Raw genomic sequence first — 15,945 nt, 5'->3', positions numbered from 1 at the left:
TTCACAATTTATAATACAAGTAGCGCAAGTACATAAGTTCTCGAGCTCGTTTAACCCCTTGGCCTATGATTTAAGTTCCAACATCGTGGGTCCGAAACGTGTAGTACTTCGTCGTGCTGGAAATCATCAGTATGTCGGATCGTCATAGTATGAAGTACCTCTCGATGACTTCTGATCACACCCAGGAAGCGTCGAGAGTATCGAAAGTCCATATCGATATCGCATCCAAGCCATCATGGCCGCGGACCCGCCACAACGCGTCTGTAACTAAGTTCAGATTATTCGTTGGTATCCAGTTAGGCAGAATTTGTGCAGTTCGACGTTGTTTAATTGCATCGAATCCTGAGAATGTCGAAGAAAAGGAAGATACCGAACATCAATGAAAAATGTCGCGTCTGTTTAACGGACGAAGGTTGTATGAGTAACCTCTTCACCGAACTATTGGATCTGAAAATTAAAGACCTAACCAAATGCACTTCCATCGATGTACGTTTGTTTCTTTGCCGTTTTTACATTAACTCTTCGCCAAAGGTACCGTTTCGTGAATTCTTCCCTATTTCTAAACAGATTAAAGATGACTCCAACCTTCCAAGGAATCTTTGCCATGTCTGCCTTTATAAGCTAGACATGTGGAGCGAGTTCAAAGAGCAATTTGTTCGGTCCAATGAAATGCTGATGTCCCATTGGGAACTCTCCGAAGCTTCTGAACATGATGTAAGTTCTCTTTATTATAAAATAACAGTATTCCACCACAATGCACCTGGTAATAAATGAAGGTGAAATAAGTGAAGGTAAGAAATGAAGGAGTTTAAACTCAACTCTGAAATGTCAATAAGCATTTGAATGTCAATTCATAAGCTGGTAGTATTCAATAAATAAATTATGTCATAAACTTTTAACCTTGCACTACCTATTATTTCTGCAATGATGTATCACTAAACATCCAATTCTGCTTAGACATCATGTAATTTAACCTCCATCAAATAAATAATAACATTGTACATTATTAGGCACCAAAATCTAAGAGGAAGCCGGAAGATCATGAAGTCAATTTATACGATAGTCCGTTGGAAGGTATCAGCAAGGTAAATGAAAATGTTAATCTACAAATAGATTTGTTAGGCATAATTATATAAATTAAAATTGTATTTGTTTCAGAAGAAGTCAAAAATGGATATGCCCCCTTTGATACCTTTAGAATTTGCAAGCGTCGATTGTGTTACCGATCAAAATGCTCTTAAGGAAATGTACATTTCTGAAGAAGATGCAGCAGCGAATCAAGACGCAGAGGCAAGTAAACAAGATGACAAAGATATCCAAAAGAGAGAGGAAACCAGGCCACCTGTTAAGCCTACATTAGTACCGATGAAAGTTAAACACATTACTGGACGAAGAGGAAAAACTACAGAGAGACGCAAAGCTTCAACAAAACGCTGGGTGGCACGAAAGAAGGCTCTACAAGCAGCAAGTGGAGAAAATGCTTCGGACACGGATTCAATCGCTTCGGATGACACCCAGTTATCTCCGGTACAAAAAGCCAGAGCAAAAACAAATGCAGACAAAGAAGCCGAAAGACAAAAGCGACTAGTTAAAACCTTAAAAAGTTTAGAAGCTGATATGTCCGGAAAGTACGGGATTAGACATGATAGCGATAGCTTCATTTTTGCAGACACCGACTCTGATGCAAGAAGGACGAGATCTCAGAAAGCTGTAACAGAGGAAAAACTAAACGAACCAATTAAAAAATCGAAAAGTGACAATCAAAGTCTGTTAAAAGACTCCGTAGTAAACAGCATAAAATATGTAAACAACAAAAACACAAAGGAAGCATCTGACAAAATGGACTTATCCAATGCAACAAATACAGCCCCTGCGTCAAAGCAAGACAAATCTTTGGATCTGATAGAAAATTTTACACCACAGTGTGTGTGCTCAGAATTGGAAATTGGGGATGCAACTTATATTGTCACATCGACATTAGTACTTTCTGATGCACATTATTTGAATAGTCTGTCAAAGTCTACCGGCAGCATAAACACCGATGGCAGTCACGAACAGAATACAGATATCATCGATGCTGTACAACTGCGTAGGATAAATCCAAGCCAGGTAGATAATAATAAAGACAAGTATGTTGAGAGATGCCTAAATATAGAGGTTGAAGGTACAGAATTAAAAGCTTTGCAACGTGTTCAGGCGGAATTAGCAGCGTTTGTTGAAAAAGACATGAAAAAGAAATTACTAGGTACTAGTGAAGATGCTTCCGATAAACCTATTATCGATAACAAGCCAAAAGACTCTTTCCAAACCTTGGATCAACAGTTAAAAACCATCGTTGAGAAAGCCATAAAGAAGAACTGGGAGACTTCGAAGACTAGGAAGCCTCCGATGATTAAAGCTCCTTCTCTGCAACATCAGCGGATCAGACTCTCACCTGCAGATATTAAAGCTGCTCTAACTTCTAACGAGTTCCAACCAAAGGTTGTCCTCGTTCGACTGGATTTAGCCGAAGCCTCAAAGCGCTACCGGATTAACAATCTCCATATTCTGGAACGACCGAAACCAAAAAATAGGCTCTTGGGACCCCTCAGTGTTATAGGAAAGAGATTAAGTGTGCCACCGGCTCGCTTCAGTGATTTTACAACATCGGCAATTGACTCAGACGAAACTGATTCTAATCAGCAGATTGTGATGCAAGCTCCGAAGACTCAAAACCGACCACAGAATGTAAGAACATTTGGACCAGCCTCTGCAAAGAGACTAGCCCTTGAGAAGAAAAAAGAAGAGAAGTCGAATTGCGAGACAGCCGAATGTGACACAACGACAAAGTCACTGCCTGCCCCGAGCGCTGTGAAAAAAGTAATCACCATCCAAAAGCCAACCGAAACGTCAACTTTAAGCAGGCTGGAACAAACTCAAAAGAAGAGACATATTTGTGGAGTATGCGGAGCCGTTTTCACAGAACGAAAGGATGTGGAGGTTCATTTAATGTCTCATAAGTCAGAGTCCTCCACTATAACTAAACAGCCTAAGCATAGAATGATGCGCTGTAAGAGGTGTCATGAAATTGTTGAAGCCAGACTCGTCAAAGCCCATGTCTGCCAGCCACTGACAAAACTGCCACACAAATGCTACGTTTGTAATGCAACTTTCAGAACCGAGAAACTACTGGTTCAACATTTGGAAACTCACGACGAAGCAGAATTTAAAATAGAATCCGTCAAAGTTGATTCAGCTAATTTAAAGACGCCTTTCGTTAAACCAGAAACAACGGTAAAGACAGCTAACGTCACCAGTACGCAGGGTGACAATAGCATCAGTACAGGAACAATGACGAAGGAAAAAGATGTTCCAAGAACACAGGAGAAGCCTAAAGAAATATATACTTGTTTCGTTTGTGATAAAACATTCACCGACGAAGAAATTCTCAAAGATCATTTACAGAAACATTGTGACGACATGAGCGAAGATGAGCAGAGCAATGGAAAGGAGCAGTATCAGTGTGCTATTTGCAGCGAAACCTTGGAGTCGGAAGAGGCGTTGGAAAGCCATGTGGAGAAACATTTGTTTGACGATGAAGATGACAACCCTAATCTAATTTCTATAGAAGTCGACAAGGAGAAGCCTCAAGAAACATACAAATGCGAACAATGCTCCGAAGAATTTGAATCGGACATGCTCCTTGCTATGCATTTACAAGCTCATGAAGAAGAGATTGCCATAGCTGAATGGGAGAAACAGGAAATAAAAAGTCAGGACTATGAGTGTACTCTTTGTGATGAAGTGTTCGATACCGAAGAGGGACTCTCCGAACACCTTGATGTTCACAATGGCAACGCTCATGTCTGTTTACTGTGCGACAGACCATTTGCCACTTTGATAGAATTACAAAATCATGTTGCGACTCATTGATGTGAAATACGGCATGCTTGATATCAGAGATGACTAGGATTAGGTAATTGAAAATCATTTCATTACCTAGTGTCTATATACTGTGTAATTAGAAACAGATTTAAGTACTGGATATTGTTATACTAGGTAATTAGGAGGTCTGTCAAATATCTAGTGTTTTTGTACTGTATAATTAAGAGGGATTTAATTATCCAGCGGCTTATCGATGTGTAAATATGAACTTAATTGATTAGCACCTTTGTTGTGCAACTAAAAACCATTTTAATTGTTTAACATTTGTATCAACCATATGCATTAGAGCAATCCAATAATTTTGATTTGTAAATGAAAAAAATCACCGATTTGCTGTAACATAATTTTAATTTTATCAAGGATTGCAAATGAATTAATAATGATATATTGCCAAACTTTGAACTCAATTTTCAATTACACAACACGTATCCGTGAAGCGTTGAAAATTGTATCAACACCATTTAAAATGTTAAACTACAACGGTACCGCGGAAATGATTTATTCTTAATTATGCAGTACAGGAAGCATATACAGCTGATTTGTACTCGAAGTACAATCACGGCTCTTGATTGAATCTATATATTAAAAAAAAAAAGCTACAATTATCTTATAAAAAAGCTACATTGATACGAACTATACTTACCTTGTTAAAGATGGTACATACTTATTGCAACTACTGCAATAGATTTGCTTATAATCTACTGCAATGATCAATAAAAGCTACACGATATAATAATATAAACATCGGGGCCGGTTATTCTTACGTTGTGGAATATAATCTCATTTCTACTGCTACCGAAACTGCTGAGATGCAGAATTAAAAAAGTTTACAACTAGACAAATCTCTCTTAATAATTATTATTAAACTGTATTTCAACATTAATTCATTATTCTTTCAATTCCAATGATTAATTCAGTTCGGAGATATCTTCATGTAGGTCGTTTATTAGATGTACATGATAATAAATTTTGTACAGAAACTAGCTTCTATGTAGTAACGTTTCAAAATCGCGTAGATGTTCGAAACGTTAAACAAAAAAGAAAAACAAAAGACCAAGTATGGTAAAAGGAGACGTATATGATTAGAAAAATCAGTCACGGGTTGATTCTAAATCGTAAGCTCTCTCTATACTTTATACTTTATTTACATAAGTATTCTTGTGTACGAGGACGCGCAATTTGTTAACCATTTTATCCACAAGAAACGGGTCGGGGTTTTCTTTACTGAATCCTTTGCGTATATATATATATCTCTAATATTTGGTTACCATTTGTAACGATTTTATTTCCTTCTCTCCTTTTTTTCTTTTTTCTTCACAAAGGTGAAATGAATTCGTTGCGACGATTTTTAGGCCTTTCGAGGGAAATAAATAAACACGCGAGAGATACGAATTATTGGTCCGTCGCAAAAGTTGCAGATTGGTCGTTTTTAAGTAATCAACGGTGGAAAATAGAACCTAACCGGTCGTTTTGTTTTTTTTCTCTCGAACTCTCCTCTCCTTTTATCGCATCTAATACACACCACTATCTTCGAAGACTTGAAAATCTATCGCAACATTTTTTTTCCAAGGATCTACATCCTTCGCGTGTATACATATTCTCTTCAACAAAATAATGCTCTCCGACAAGTCATAACAAAACTGACGTCAACTTTTTTCATATCGAACAATTGGAATACCATCGGGAAAACTATATCCTAAACGATTTTCGAATGTTTCCTTCTGCAAAACTGATCCAACCTACTTCGACCGATGGGGATTATAATTTAAGTAATCGTTTAATTAAATAATTAGAGTTAAATTTCTTCGACTTTGTACAGTACTAGTCGTACTTTAAGCTCCCCTTTCGGAGGAGATATCGAAGACTCACCCTTTTTTCTCGAAATGACAAATCGAAACGAGCTATTTTTCTCCCTTCGACTCTCTCTATGCGCACTTCCAGCGTTCCTTTTAGCCTTGATGAAAGTGAAAACTATATACATAGGAAAGCTGTGGCACGCTATCGAAATGATATGACGGAGAAATATCTCAGGATTCGATGAACTATCGGGAAGAAAGGAAAGAAACAAAATGGCGCGCGCGATCGGTACATACTATACAAGTATACAGCACACGTGTGGACACTTTACAAGATTCCGGTATACTTCTCGATGAATTGCCGTAAATACGTGATGTATCCTCTTTCTCGTACTTCGATTACCGATAAACAATAGAAATATCTAGGGCTTGGATATCAGAGCTCTCAAAATCTGGCCTGACTTAACGCTACGTTTACGTCGTTATCTCGAGTGACCCTTTCCTGATAAACGCCCGGAAAATCCTCGTTCTTATCTCGTCCGACATGATTCCCCGTTCTTATGGTGTTTATTGAATGGAATCCCTAATCGAAATCGTTCCCTTGCACGCCATTTTGAGTATCTCTCCGGATTATACGTCGTTATCAACGAAGAACTTCGGTCGTCCCAAGAATACAGAGCCCTAACATGCTAGCCTTAGAAGGTGCACGCATTTCTGCGCTTTGTAGGCCCTGACACTTTATTTGTTTTCCCTTCGAATCGCAAGAGATGTGCTTTGACCGCCACTTTTAATAAGCGACGTCGGACGCATCGCGGATCCTGCCGATCCTGCCGATCGATGCACATGCATTTCTATTATCGTTTAACCATGAAGTAGTATAAGGAGAGATAACGCCAATAGTCGGTTCTGCAGAAAGTCAGAATCGGGACCCAGCATCTCAGATTTTCGCTGATCTAACGATGCGAGCGCTACTCACGGAACATAGGGGAACTCCGATCACGTCACCGAAACCTTTTCTACCGATGTAATGACCTAAAATGATTTTAATTTTGCAATTAAGGTATGCAAAGCGAAACGATAATCCGCGAATGATGCACAGAGAATGTGATGTTTTTAATGCGATAGACTATCGGGGGACAATTTCAATACGTGGCGTTGTATCTCATACTACTTCACGCATTGAACGATCATACGTCGAACGAACTTGCAGAGTCGCTCAACTTTTAACGACATATAGTACTATGTACAGTTACACCATTCAAGATATATATAATATATATATAATATATACGTTAGATTCTTTCTTTTCATTTTAATAGTACTTTTAATAACAATAAATTAAATAAATTCTCGTCGGTTCGGCCAAAGAGTGTTAACAATAGTCCGGAGTCACGAGGGCGGCGCGGCCTTCTTTCGAAACTCTACAATCGACGCACGGGTCCATCTTACTCTCTCCTAATACTACGGATGGACCTTTTACCTAATCTAGCCATCTAAAAAAATAATAACGGTCGGGTCGGAACAATCGAGGCAACGGAAATAACGAGTAAATTAATGGGATTTCGTTGATAAGGAGAGGTGTCACCGGACGCAATTCGTAGAATTTCGAAAAATGCCTAATCTCGCCCCTGGGTAGCACATCCAAATCGGATTGTAAATAGTCTCTCTCTCGTCCTTTCTTTATCTCTATCTTTTGACATCCATGCGCTCACTTTTTTTTCTTTTTTTACTCTCACGCACACTCACGCTGTCTCTCGGGTTTCCTTTTTTTTTTCTTTTTTTTCTTCTCTTATTTCTCCGTTCCCTTCTCTCGTAGAAAATAAACCTCCGTACTGTCACAGGGGATCTCGTGTATCTCTGTTCCAGGATATATCTCTTCGGAATATCCGAATCCTGGGTATTATTATTCCACACATAGGTATATATGTACCTCGGTACATACATAAATGTATACGAAAATAGTACCCCAGTCGGTGGTGGAACCGAAAGGGTTACACGAGAGGACAGCTTTTAAGTCGTTCTCGATAACGAACTACGGTTAACCGATTTCTTATTTTTTTTTTTCTTTCATCGACCATCGGCGACGATCGAGATTAGACATAATGCGTTTCTCCAACCTTTTGGCTTTTAGGTCCTTTTTATTACTGTGACACTAGGTCCACGTAATTTGCCGGATAGAGGCCGACCCTTCCGTCCTTCCTGCCCTTGCACCAACCCTGCTCGTCTTCGTCCTCTAGCTTCTCGAAGATGTCACCTGCGAATTAATTAATATGTTTTTATTGAATTTTGCGACGAGAGAATCTAGCAATGATAACCGCCGAGGACTAACGAAGCCATCTTGACGATGGGTCAATTTACCCTTCCAATAATTGAACGCGTTAAACACGGAGTTTATTTTGTTGTACTTCCCATTCATAATTATTTTTTTTCAAACGCAATTCTTGACGACACAGCTAGTTAATTATGCCATCAGAGAGGCAAAATCGGAAGATTCGGTTTTCGCGCAATTGCTTGGAGAGGATAGCTTGCACCCGGCAATTGTTATTAATTAAATACCTTGTTTGAAACTGAGCTCGTCAGCTTCGGCACCTTCGTAATCGTACAATGCTCTGACGGGAACTCCGGGTTCTCCGTCGTCTACCAAAGGTTCTCCACCATCCTCGTCCCATTCTTCCTCTTCGAAGGGATTCGATTCTTGTTTGGCACCAGTTCCATTCCTGAAATGACCAAAAACGCGTTATTACATGCTAGACGCAATTTTCGTTTCTTTTTTTTAATTACAAGAAAAACTTACGTGATCGTGGAAGTCCTGTTGACCGTACTGCTCTCGTGGCTATTCTTTTCGGAATTCTGTTTTCCGGATCCAACAATGGCGTCGGTTTTGTCGTCTCCGTGATCTGTCGATATCACCCGACCGGCGGGCTTTGCCTTTGACTTGTGATTCACAGGGGGGAATTCCTGTAGCGACATAAAACGCCGATAAGCAAAGATAATAACCGTAAAAATATATTACGCGACCGGAAGAATTACAATTCTCTTTTTCTAGATGGCTTTAGTTATCTACCTCTCCACGTGATATATATGCCACTTGCAAAGACGATGCTCACGTGAAAAAACTATTTAATATTCGATGGACGATGCGACAAATAAAGTCAACTTTAAAAATAAGCGTTAAGAGGCGGATCCTCTGAAATAATTATTGACTATCAAGCTGATATAATCGAGGAATGACGGAATATTAAACATGCAGAGTGAACGTGACTTCTAACATCGTTGTCTCTACTGATCCATCGAAAATAAACGGCAAGGTTTTATTAACCGATGAAACAACTAAAACTCTTTTGGGTAAATATGATAATTCAATAATTAAATAAAAAATGATAATAACTCGGAGGCGCGATTTCACTTGCGTTGCATAAAAAGCCTAAAGAATAAGCATCCACGGTCTCGTGTTTTGCATAGATAACTCGAAACGAAAGGAATCTCTTTCGCTGCTATCAAAGCCAGTCACAACAAAGAGTCAATTCTGCGCAACGCAAAAAATTCTTTTAATAATTTCAATAACAGCAAGCGCCACTTGTCTGCGAGATGATTCAAAAAGTCGAGTTACTCGTTTCGATTCACGATCAATTTTGCGGAATCGTTTCGTTCACAAAAATTAGTCACGAGTTATCGGTACATTCTCCATCCAAAAAGGAAAATTGTAAGTTGAAATTAATGATAATTGGAAGTTGAATTTATTCGAAGCTCCGTTTGCAGTGCAGTTGCAAGGAGCAAAATGCGTCACCGTGGGGGGAGGCAAAATGTCGGAAAAAAAGTGCGGAAGAAGGGGTTGTCGAGTAAAATGGAAACAGAAACTTTACATGCAGATCCTCGCCAACCGGTCGCTGGTTGATCAAAGTGATGGACCCAGCAGGCAACGCCTCCTTCGATTTGGAGCCCTTGGTGATGTCACGGAACTCCTCCGTGTAATCCTGCATAATATAGCAACGCTCACACAATCACATGCACGCATTCCGACGTGTATAGCTACGCTGAACAATGTAACGATGCATCTAGTCTCCATAGAAAATAAAATATATAGATGTGTATATATTATGTACGTATGTATAACGAAGCATGATGCATCGCGGATGTATACGAGACGTACAACGTACACGTTGGATCACTGTGTAAGAAGAAGGGGCAGAGAAATGAATCTCCATGTTTTGTACATCTCGTTTAAAATGGGGATATCGGTACCAATGGTGATTGTTAAATATACAAAAGGATCTGGAGTCACGTGGCAACTGATTTTGCCCTTTACACTTTTTCTTACACCGTGCTCGGTACGTCGTGAAGCGCACTGATAAAAATGTACGTAAATTTCCATCGATTTTTATCAGTGCAGCAATACATGGAGTAAGAAGGATTTCTGTATATCTTAATTATGTACTTTTGTCGTAACTCAATCGGTAGATTTTTCAGCAAAAAATAAGATAGCAATTCTCGGCTGTTCAACCAGTCATGAGAGGATTGTTAATGTCTAGCTTTGAGATCTTAGTTTTTTTATACCCTGGTTAAGGTATGCTAGTGCACATATGACAATTTTGTGTCGGTTATGCGATAGGCGAAAGCAAAACAATAAGGATGTTTTATGATTAAAAAAAAATGGAGTAGATAATGGGGCCTCCATCTTACACCATGTAAGGGGTCGGGTTTGAATTTCAAACTGCATCCGACAGCATGGTGCAACTGAAATTGTAGACATTAATGCTCAAATGGTTCACACCACTCTACGTTTGGCTATTTCTCCTCTCTACGACGAAGAAGGGTCCAATCATGAGCAGGGATGATCATGCGAACGACAAGACCTTCCAGTTCCTTCCGAATTACCTCGAATTGGGGCCAATTCATGGCCATATTGACGCCATGGTTGTTGGACCACCATTTCAGATCCTTATCATGGTCTGCATTATTGACCGTGTGGTAGAACTCTTCGTATATTTGTGGAAGCCTGGAAAATAAAATGTACGTAACTTTAAAACATTTAAGTAATGTACTTCAATGGAAAGACATTGAAGGTACGCTTCTTCGAATCGAGCACTCCTTGAATTATCTTATTAATGTACAAGAAATATATAATCAAGGACGAGAATATTGGGATTTTTTTTTCCAATGACCCTTTAATAATTATAGATGAATAAACTCTTACACGGTGTCTTGGGAGATATTCAGGCATTTATGAATCCCGAAGAGCACGTCCTTGAAGAATTGAAGTCTCTGAGCCTCCATTTGTTGGCACTTCTCGAAGACCTGCGTCATGTCCTCCATGTACTTAGGGTTGTACTGGTTGATCTCCTGCAAAGCGGCCTCGTACTTCTCCTTGGCCTTCTGCACCTCCTCCTTGGTCTTCTGCAACCTGTCCTGCATCTTCTTCACCTGTCAAACCCGAGAAGTGTCCTCTATCTTTTCTTCTTCGGGTCGAGGGGAGAGATTCGTTACCGACGATCGAGGGTAAAGGCATTTGGGGGAAATTAGTTAGAATATTCCAACGGAGGATTGTTACGGCGGAAAAAAAAAAAGTAAAATAGAAAATATGCAGAAGAAAGGGAAACCCTCTTTACCCTCGAAATCGTCCTCCACGACGAATCAGCGAGATCGATTCCGAAAGAGCCCAAGTGCGGTATACGATCCGGGTTTAATAATTTCGATCATTGCTGCAGAATTTTGGAAATCTATCTTACGGACATCCGGTCTCTTCAAGACTTTTCATTTCGATTATGTTTTATAATCGTGCCTTCTTTTACGTACCCGTTAATTGTAAATTAAGCAGCTGTTGTATTTCTTGGTACCATCGAGCAACGTAAAAAAAATTGACTTTTCTTCAATCTTTTATGTTAAATAATGTAAATTGAATACTTCGATCGCGTTAAAGGTATTCGGACGGATGTCATGAAAGATTTGTTGATCCGAATTAAAGTTGATACTTCCTGATCAATTAGATATCGCAATTTAAATAAAGCCAACCACCGTACTTGCGTCTTGTGGATAGTCGGGTAATCGATAATTCTTTACAACAAAAATTATTTATTATCTACATAGTTAGACGTTAGTACTGCTGTTCCCATAAAAAGAAATTCCATGTATTAATTTTCCGTGATTGCCCAAAATTCTTCACAATGTTAGTATTGAATACTTTATATATACAGTATTTGTTGCAACCGAAATTATACACAGCGTAGTATAAATTGCGCGAACAAAATATGTATGTACAATTTTAGAATTCGTTGCATGGTCCATGATTATTTTAAAAGCTGTCCCAAAATATTACATTGTACAGGATAGCACAAAATATTCTCCCCCGATGCAATTTATAGTAAGTTTATAACGGGACTAAAACTACAATGACATTGATGTTCATATTATTAATTCAATAGCAAAATTATTTCGGCTCTTTTTAAATGGATTTCTAGCAATGATCATAACTGATCCTAATTATTAAAACCGGTGATCGTCTTTAGCACCACATAGCAATTTTGGAAATATAATCCGTGCAATTCCACCAGAGCATTCAACTGAAGGAGACCGTTATCACTCAGTATCTACTACAGTGATTAGATGCAAAACCCGCTTAAAAAAAATGAGAAAAGTACCTTTAATAAATTTGAGAAACTTGACAAAAAGCGATCATAAAAATTGGGAACTGTCAATAATGTTCGATTTCACTGTTGATTCTTTTTACGACTGCGGACGAAAATGATGCACCTCTTAAACCGGACATAAATGATTTTCGATATTTTTTTGAAATTTCTTTTTAACACGATAGTAGATTTATAACAGTTCCCTCCATCCTAGAGGAAGGTCATGGTCGGCTTCAGCCTTCAGCTTAATGCATCCGGGTACGGTCTATACGTATGCAAGGATGCGTGCCTCATAAAAAAAGAAGCCGCCTTAACAGGTGCCACCAGGTGCAACGAGCACTACGAAATGCAGTCCCAGACCTACTGCTTCCCATCATAGACGTTAAAAAAAAAATTGTCGCAGACGATAAAAAAAGAAATACGTTATACTTGGGACACCTAGACGAGAGAACACAGAGATACGGAACAACCGAGGCGGACGCGAAAGCCATTCTACGGGATAGGCGATGCTGGGAGTGCAAACTCGAGAGACCTTGGGGGTAGGGAAGGATCTTTGGGATCTAGAAATCGCTTACCAGCAGTGCTTTCTGTAACGGAAAAAGAGAGAAAAGACACGTATTAAAAGATCATGCCGTACGCAAACGTTATATACATACAAGCTGAACGTCGCCTATCTTAGAATTCCTAAGGCACTTTTGTATTCTGAGGCCCCATGCACCACATCCGGCCTTCGACATCTACAAAAACGTCGTTAGGCTGCTTTTAGCCACCCTGAGACGACTTAAGGAAACATCCGGATCGACTTTACGCCGAAAATGCGATCCTGGATATCCACCGATTGCAAATCTTCAAAATGGAACGCGTCTAAACGTTGCCATGGTTACGTGAAAACGGCCGTACACACAGGTCCTGATATAAAGATCTTGAGCTCGAAACATTATCGAATTTACCGATTAACGATAGGCTTCCCTTCCCTATAGCAATTTAAATTACCCGTGTGTACAACCGTGAACAACTATATACGATGCTTGCACGACCAAACCAGAATGATTTTAGAACCTACCCTTATCTGCGTCATTTTCGACGATACTTTAATTATGCACACGACAATGTCACCTACCATTACGTGGTTATAACCACTCCTAACAATGAAAAAATGTATAATACACGTCGTGTCGGATAACGTAAAACCGAATCGAGTCGCAACATCCGAATGGTTTATCCAATTTTAGTTTATTACTCTTTCTCTCCCGCGGAAATTATTATTCAGCCTCGGCCGGGATAATTTTATTGCCAGAATTATAATTGAATAGCAGTAACGAATAAACACCTAACGGCTCGATAAATACGGAGTAGGATAAATAAGGGGTATTTCACGTTTACCACAAGCACATAAATGCACTATACAGCAGAATACACCGCCGTTCGTTTAATAGTCCCGCAGTAAACATAATAATATACTAAATTCTGTAAACACGGTATAATAACGGTATACATACGAATGCACGTTATGGTTATGTAACATTCTTCTGTATAAAACATCATCCGTTTATGGTGAACGTTTAATAGCCCTTTCTCTTCCCGTTCTTGGGTTTATTGGGTGCTGATGCATTTTGAGCCGCGATTCCAATAAAGTGTAAGTTATAATATTGCCATTAACACGAACGAAAAGGTGATAATTTTCATATCTCAATTTTCTTCTCGATTCGTCACTTTTCTACGCCGAGAAACAACAAAAACAATTTGGTCGATTTTATATCGGCGACGTAGTTTTAGTCTTTGAATTGACAACATATTTCTTAGATACTGTTCAAAGAAATATTTCTGCGGTTCATTAATTTTTTTTTTTTTTTCGGTGTAGTTTCAGGTTTTTGTAATTTACGAATTGGATAAAATTCGGTCACAACCATCCTGGCTAGGATCACGCCTACAAACATCCGTGAACATCTACGAACATCCATGAACGACGTGCAGTCACACGAGTAAATTCGCATCCAAAGAACACGGATAGACGACGGAATGAAATTCAAAATTGACATGCATAGTCGTCTAATACGAGACAACAGATTTTAACATACGTTTTCGGAGCCTCGGGCCATCTGCAAAGAATCCTTTTGCTAATAAACAACCGTTATCTACCGTGATCGGAGCATCGCGTGGGTGAACGTGACAATTATGCAAATTATGTTACACTTATAGTGAGCAGATATAAATGAGTATGGGCAACAATTACGCGTGCGTTTACGCAAATTCTTACAGTGTAGGATAAGCCGCAATTACTTCCGAATATTTTCTTCGCGACATCTACAGATAGTAGAAGAATTTTTAATACGGTCGAAAAATCGTACTCTGGATGTGTACGGTTTGTTAATGGGCAGTTAAGGCAATGGGGAAGTGGCGTCGAAGAGGATTCCACTTTCACATCCCCTTAAGGCGTCCCGGGAATGTAGAAAATAAATCCCGTAAATGTCGGGGCTTCCTTGAAAATATTTTTCGAAAGCAACGGCGACGACTAGATGCAATCGGGATTACTTCGGTGAAAGTGAACGATGGTCGGCGGGATGAGTCGGGGTGCCGCGATAAGGTATTCTTCATATTCAAATGACAGATGTCAAAAGTACATCGTAGTACCTGATCCGGTGACAGAGAACTGTCAGCTAACGCGTTCCGTTCCATATTAGCCGCGGTCCTTTCGGTTTTACAGCTGTTGTGGTACTCCATCTTGGCTTTCTCGACTTTTTGCAGAAGTTTCGCCCAGGGTTTTTGCGCCTTTTTGAAGGCATCCTCCATTTCCTTCCGTTCCTTCAGAGTCATCATGGACTAAGGGGAAAAAAAGACAGAAGTATGACCATTCACTCTCCTCTTACCAGCCGGATAGAAGCGCAGAGCTTAATCGGTATTTCGATCGATCTCTTTAGCAAGTTAAATGCCCATTTACAAAATTAACCAATTAAGATCACAGATATCCTATTCATCCCTACATTTTCAATGTTGCTCTCCAACGCGCTACATTTCGGTAATAAAATTTCTAATCCGACTAAAATGTAGGATCCGATTACCTTGTGGTACGTGTCTTTTTGCCACGTCTTGACTTGGTGTATAATGTCGTTGCAGAGATTCTCCTTTACCCTGAGATGCAAGTCGCATAATCTGTCGGCCTCCACCAGGACGCCTTTCCACGCAGCCTCCGTCGTCCCGTATTCCGGGCCCTTTTCGATTTTATCGTTCCAATTTTTGGACCATCCTTTCAGAGCTTTCGCGTAATTCTTTTCGATTTCTGCTCTTTCCTGCACGAGGGCGATTAGGCTGTCGCACAGCTTATGGCCGTCCTCGATCCTCTTTGTGGTGCGTTTATAGTTCCCCGGCTCCCAAAAGGAATCCGAGGTTGCTATAAGCATATTGTCGTCGCTGTGGTGTGACATCTTAACCTAGGACGTGAAATCTTCCTTGACTGCAACAAAAAATACGGATTTTACAAATTTTACAGATTTTACGGGATTTTAGTACTTTCTGCGAGAAGAAAACTATAAACTTCACAGATATTAATATATCAAGCGATATAAAAAGAACAGCGGTCCTAGCCTCTCAGAAGCGGGAAAATG

The 15,945-nt window shown here is 39.6% G+C and overlaps 2 protein-coding genes across 7 annotated transcripts in view; one reads left to right on the top strand and one right to left on the bottom strand.

Moving 5' to 3' along the window:
* The first annotated feature begins 31 nt into the window (after positions 1 to 31).
* Positions 32 to 4,807, top strand: LOC105699417. 2 transcript variants are annotated; one of them, XM_012424372.2, is made up of 4 exons: positions 32 to 486; positions 568 to 714; positions 1,011 to 1,085; positions 1,162 to 4,807. In XM_012424372.2, exons 1-4 carry the CDS (start codon positions 349 to 351, stop codon positions 3,910 to 3,912), a joined length of 3,111 nt encoding a protein of 1,036 aa, XP_012279795.1. In that variant the 5' UTR covers positions 32 to 348; the 3' UTR covers positions 3,913 to 4,807. The 2 variants fall into 2 exon arrangements, with proteins under 2 accessions (XP_012279795.1, XP_012279794.1); XM_012424371.2 differs by having other exon boundaries at positions 33 to 486; positions 1,159 to 4,807.
* Positions 4,808 to 4,853: 46 nt separating this feature from the next.
* The window catches only part of LOC105699418 (protein kinase C and casein kinase substrate in neurons protein 1), a 29,989-nt gene continuing 18,897 nt past the window's right edge, over positions 4,854 to 15,945 (bottom strand). For 2 of the 5 annotated variants that reach the window (XM_012424373.2, XM_012424374.2), the window contains exons 2-11: positions 15,403 to 15,794; positions 14,975 to 15,163; positions 14,422 to 14,442; positions 12,919 to 12,930; positions 10,915 to 11,141; positions 10,596 to 10,716; positions 9,584 to 9,694; positions 8,515 to 8,678; positions 8,277 to 8,437; positions 4,854 to 7,974 (exon numbers count right to left, since the gene is read on the bottom strand). In XM_012424373.2, the coding sequence (XP_012279796.1) occupies positions 7,862 to 7,974; positions 8,277 to 8,437; positions 8,515 to 8,678; positions 9,584 to 9,694; positions 10,596 to 10,716; positions 10,915 to 11,141; positions 12,919 to 12,930; positions 14,422 to 14,442; positions 14,975 to 15,163; positions 15,403 to 15,765 (1,482 nt within the window). In that variant the 5' untranslated portion in view covers positions 15,766 to 15,794 and the 3' untranslated portion in view covers positions 4,854 to 7,861. The remainder of the gene's footprint in view (positions 7,975 to 8,276; positions 8,438 to 8,514; positions 8,679 to 9,583; positions 9,695 to 10,595; positions 10,717 to 10,914; positions 11,142 to 12,918; positions 12,931 to 14,421; positions 14,443 to 14,974; positions 15,164 to 15,402; positions 15,795 to 15,945) is intronic. The other 3 variants (XM_012424378.2, XM_012424376.2, XM_012424377.2) reach the window with 3 other exon arrangements.

This window comes from Orussus abietinus, unplaced genomic scaffold (genome assembly GCF_000612105.2).
Source record: "Orussus abietinus isolate OABI.00-Male unplaced genomic scaffold, Oabi_2.0 scaffold8, whole genome shotgun sequence".
Lineage (NCBI taxonomy): Eukaryota > Metazoa > Arthropoda > Insecta > Hymenoptera > Orussidae > Orussus > Orussus abietinus.
Note: the sequence above shows the minus strand (reverse complement) of the source record. Positions and strands in the feature narration are given on the sequence as shown.

Bases quoted from the DNA above. Each gene is read 5' to 3' on its own strand.
- LOC105699417 (XM_012424371.2), top strand. From the start codon at position 349: ATGTCGAAGAAAAGGAAGATACCGAACATCAATGAAAAATGTCGCGTC. The intron at 487-567 runs GTACGTTTGTTT...ATTTCTAAACAG, and splicing joins CCAAATGCACTTCCATCGAT to ATTAAAGATGACTCCAACCT. The intron at 1,086-1,158 runs GTAAATGAAAAT...TATTTGTTTCAG, and splicing joins CGTTGGAAGGTATCAGCAAG to AAGAAGTCAAAAATGGATAT.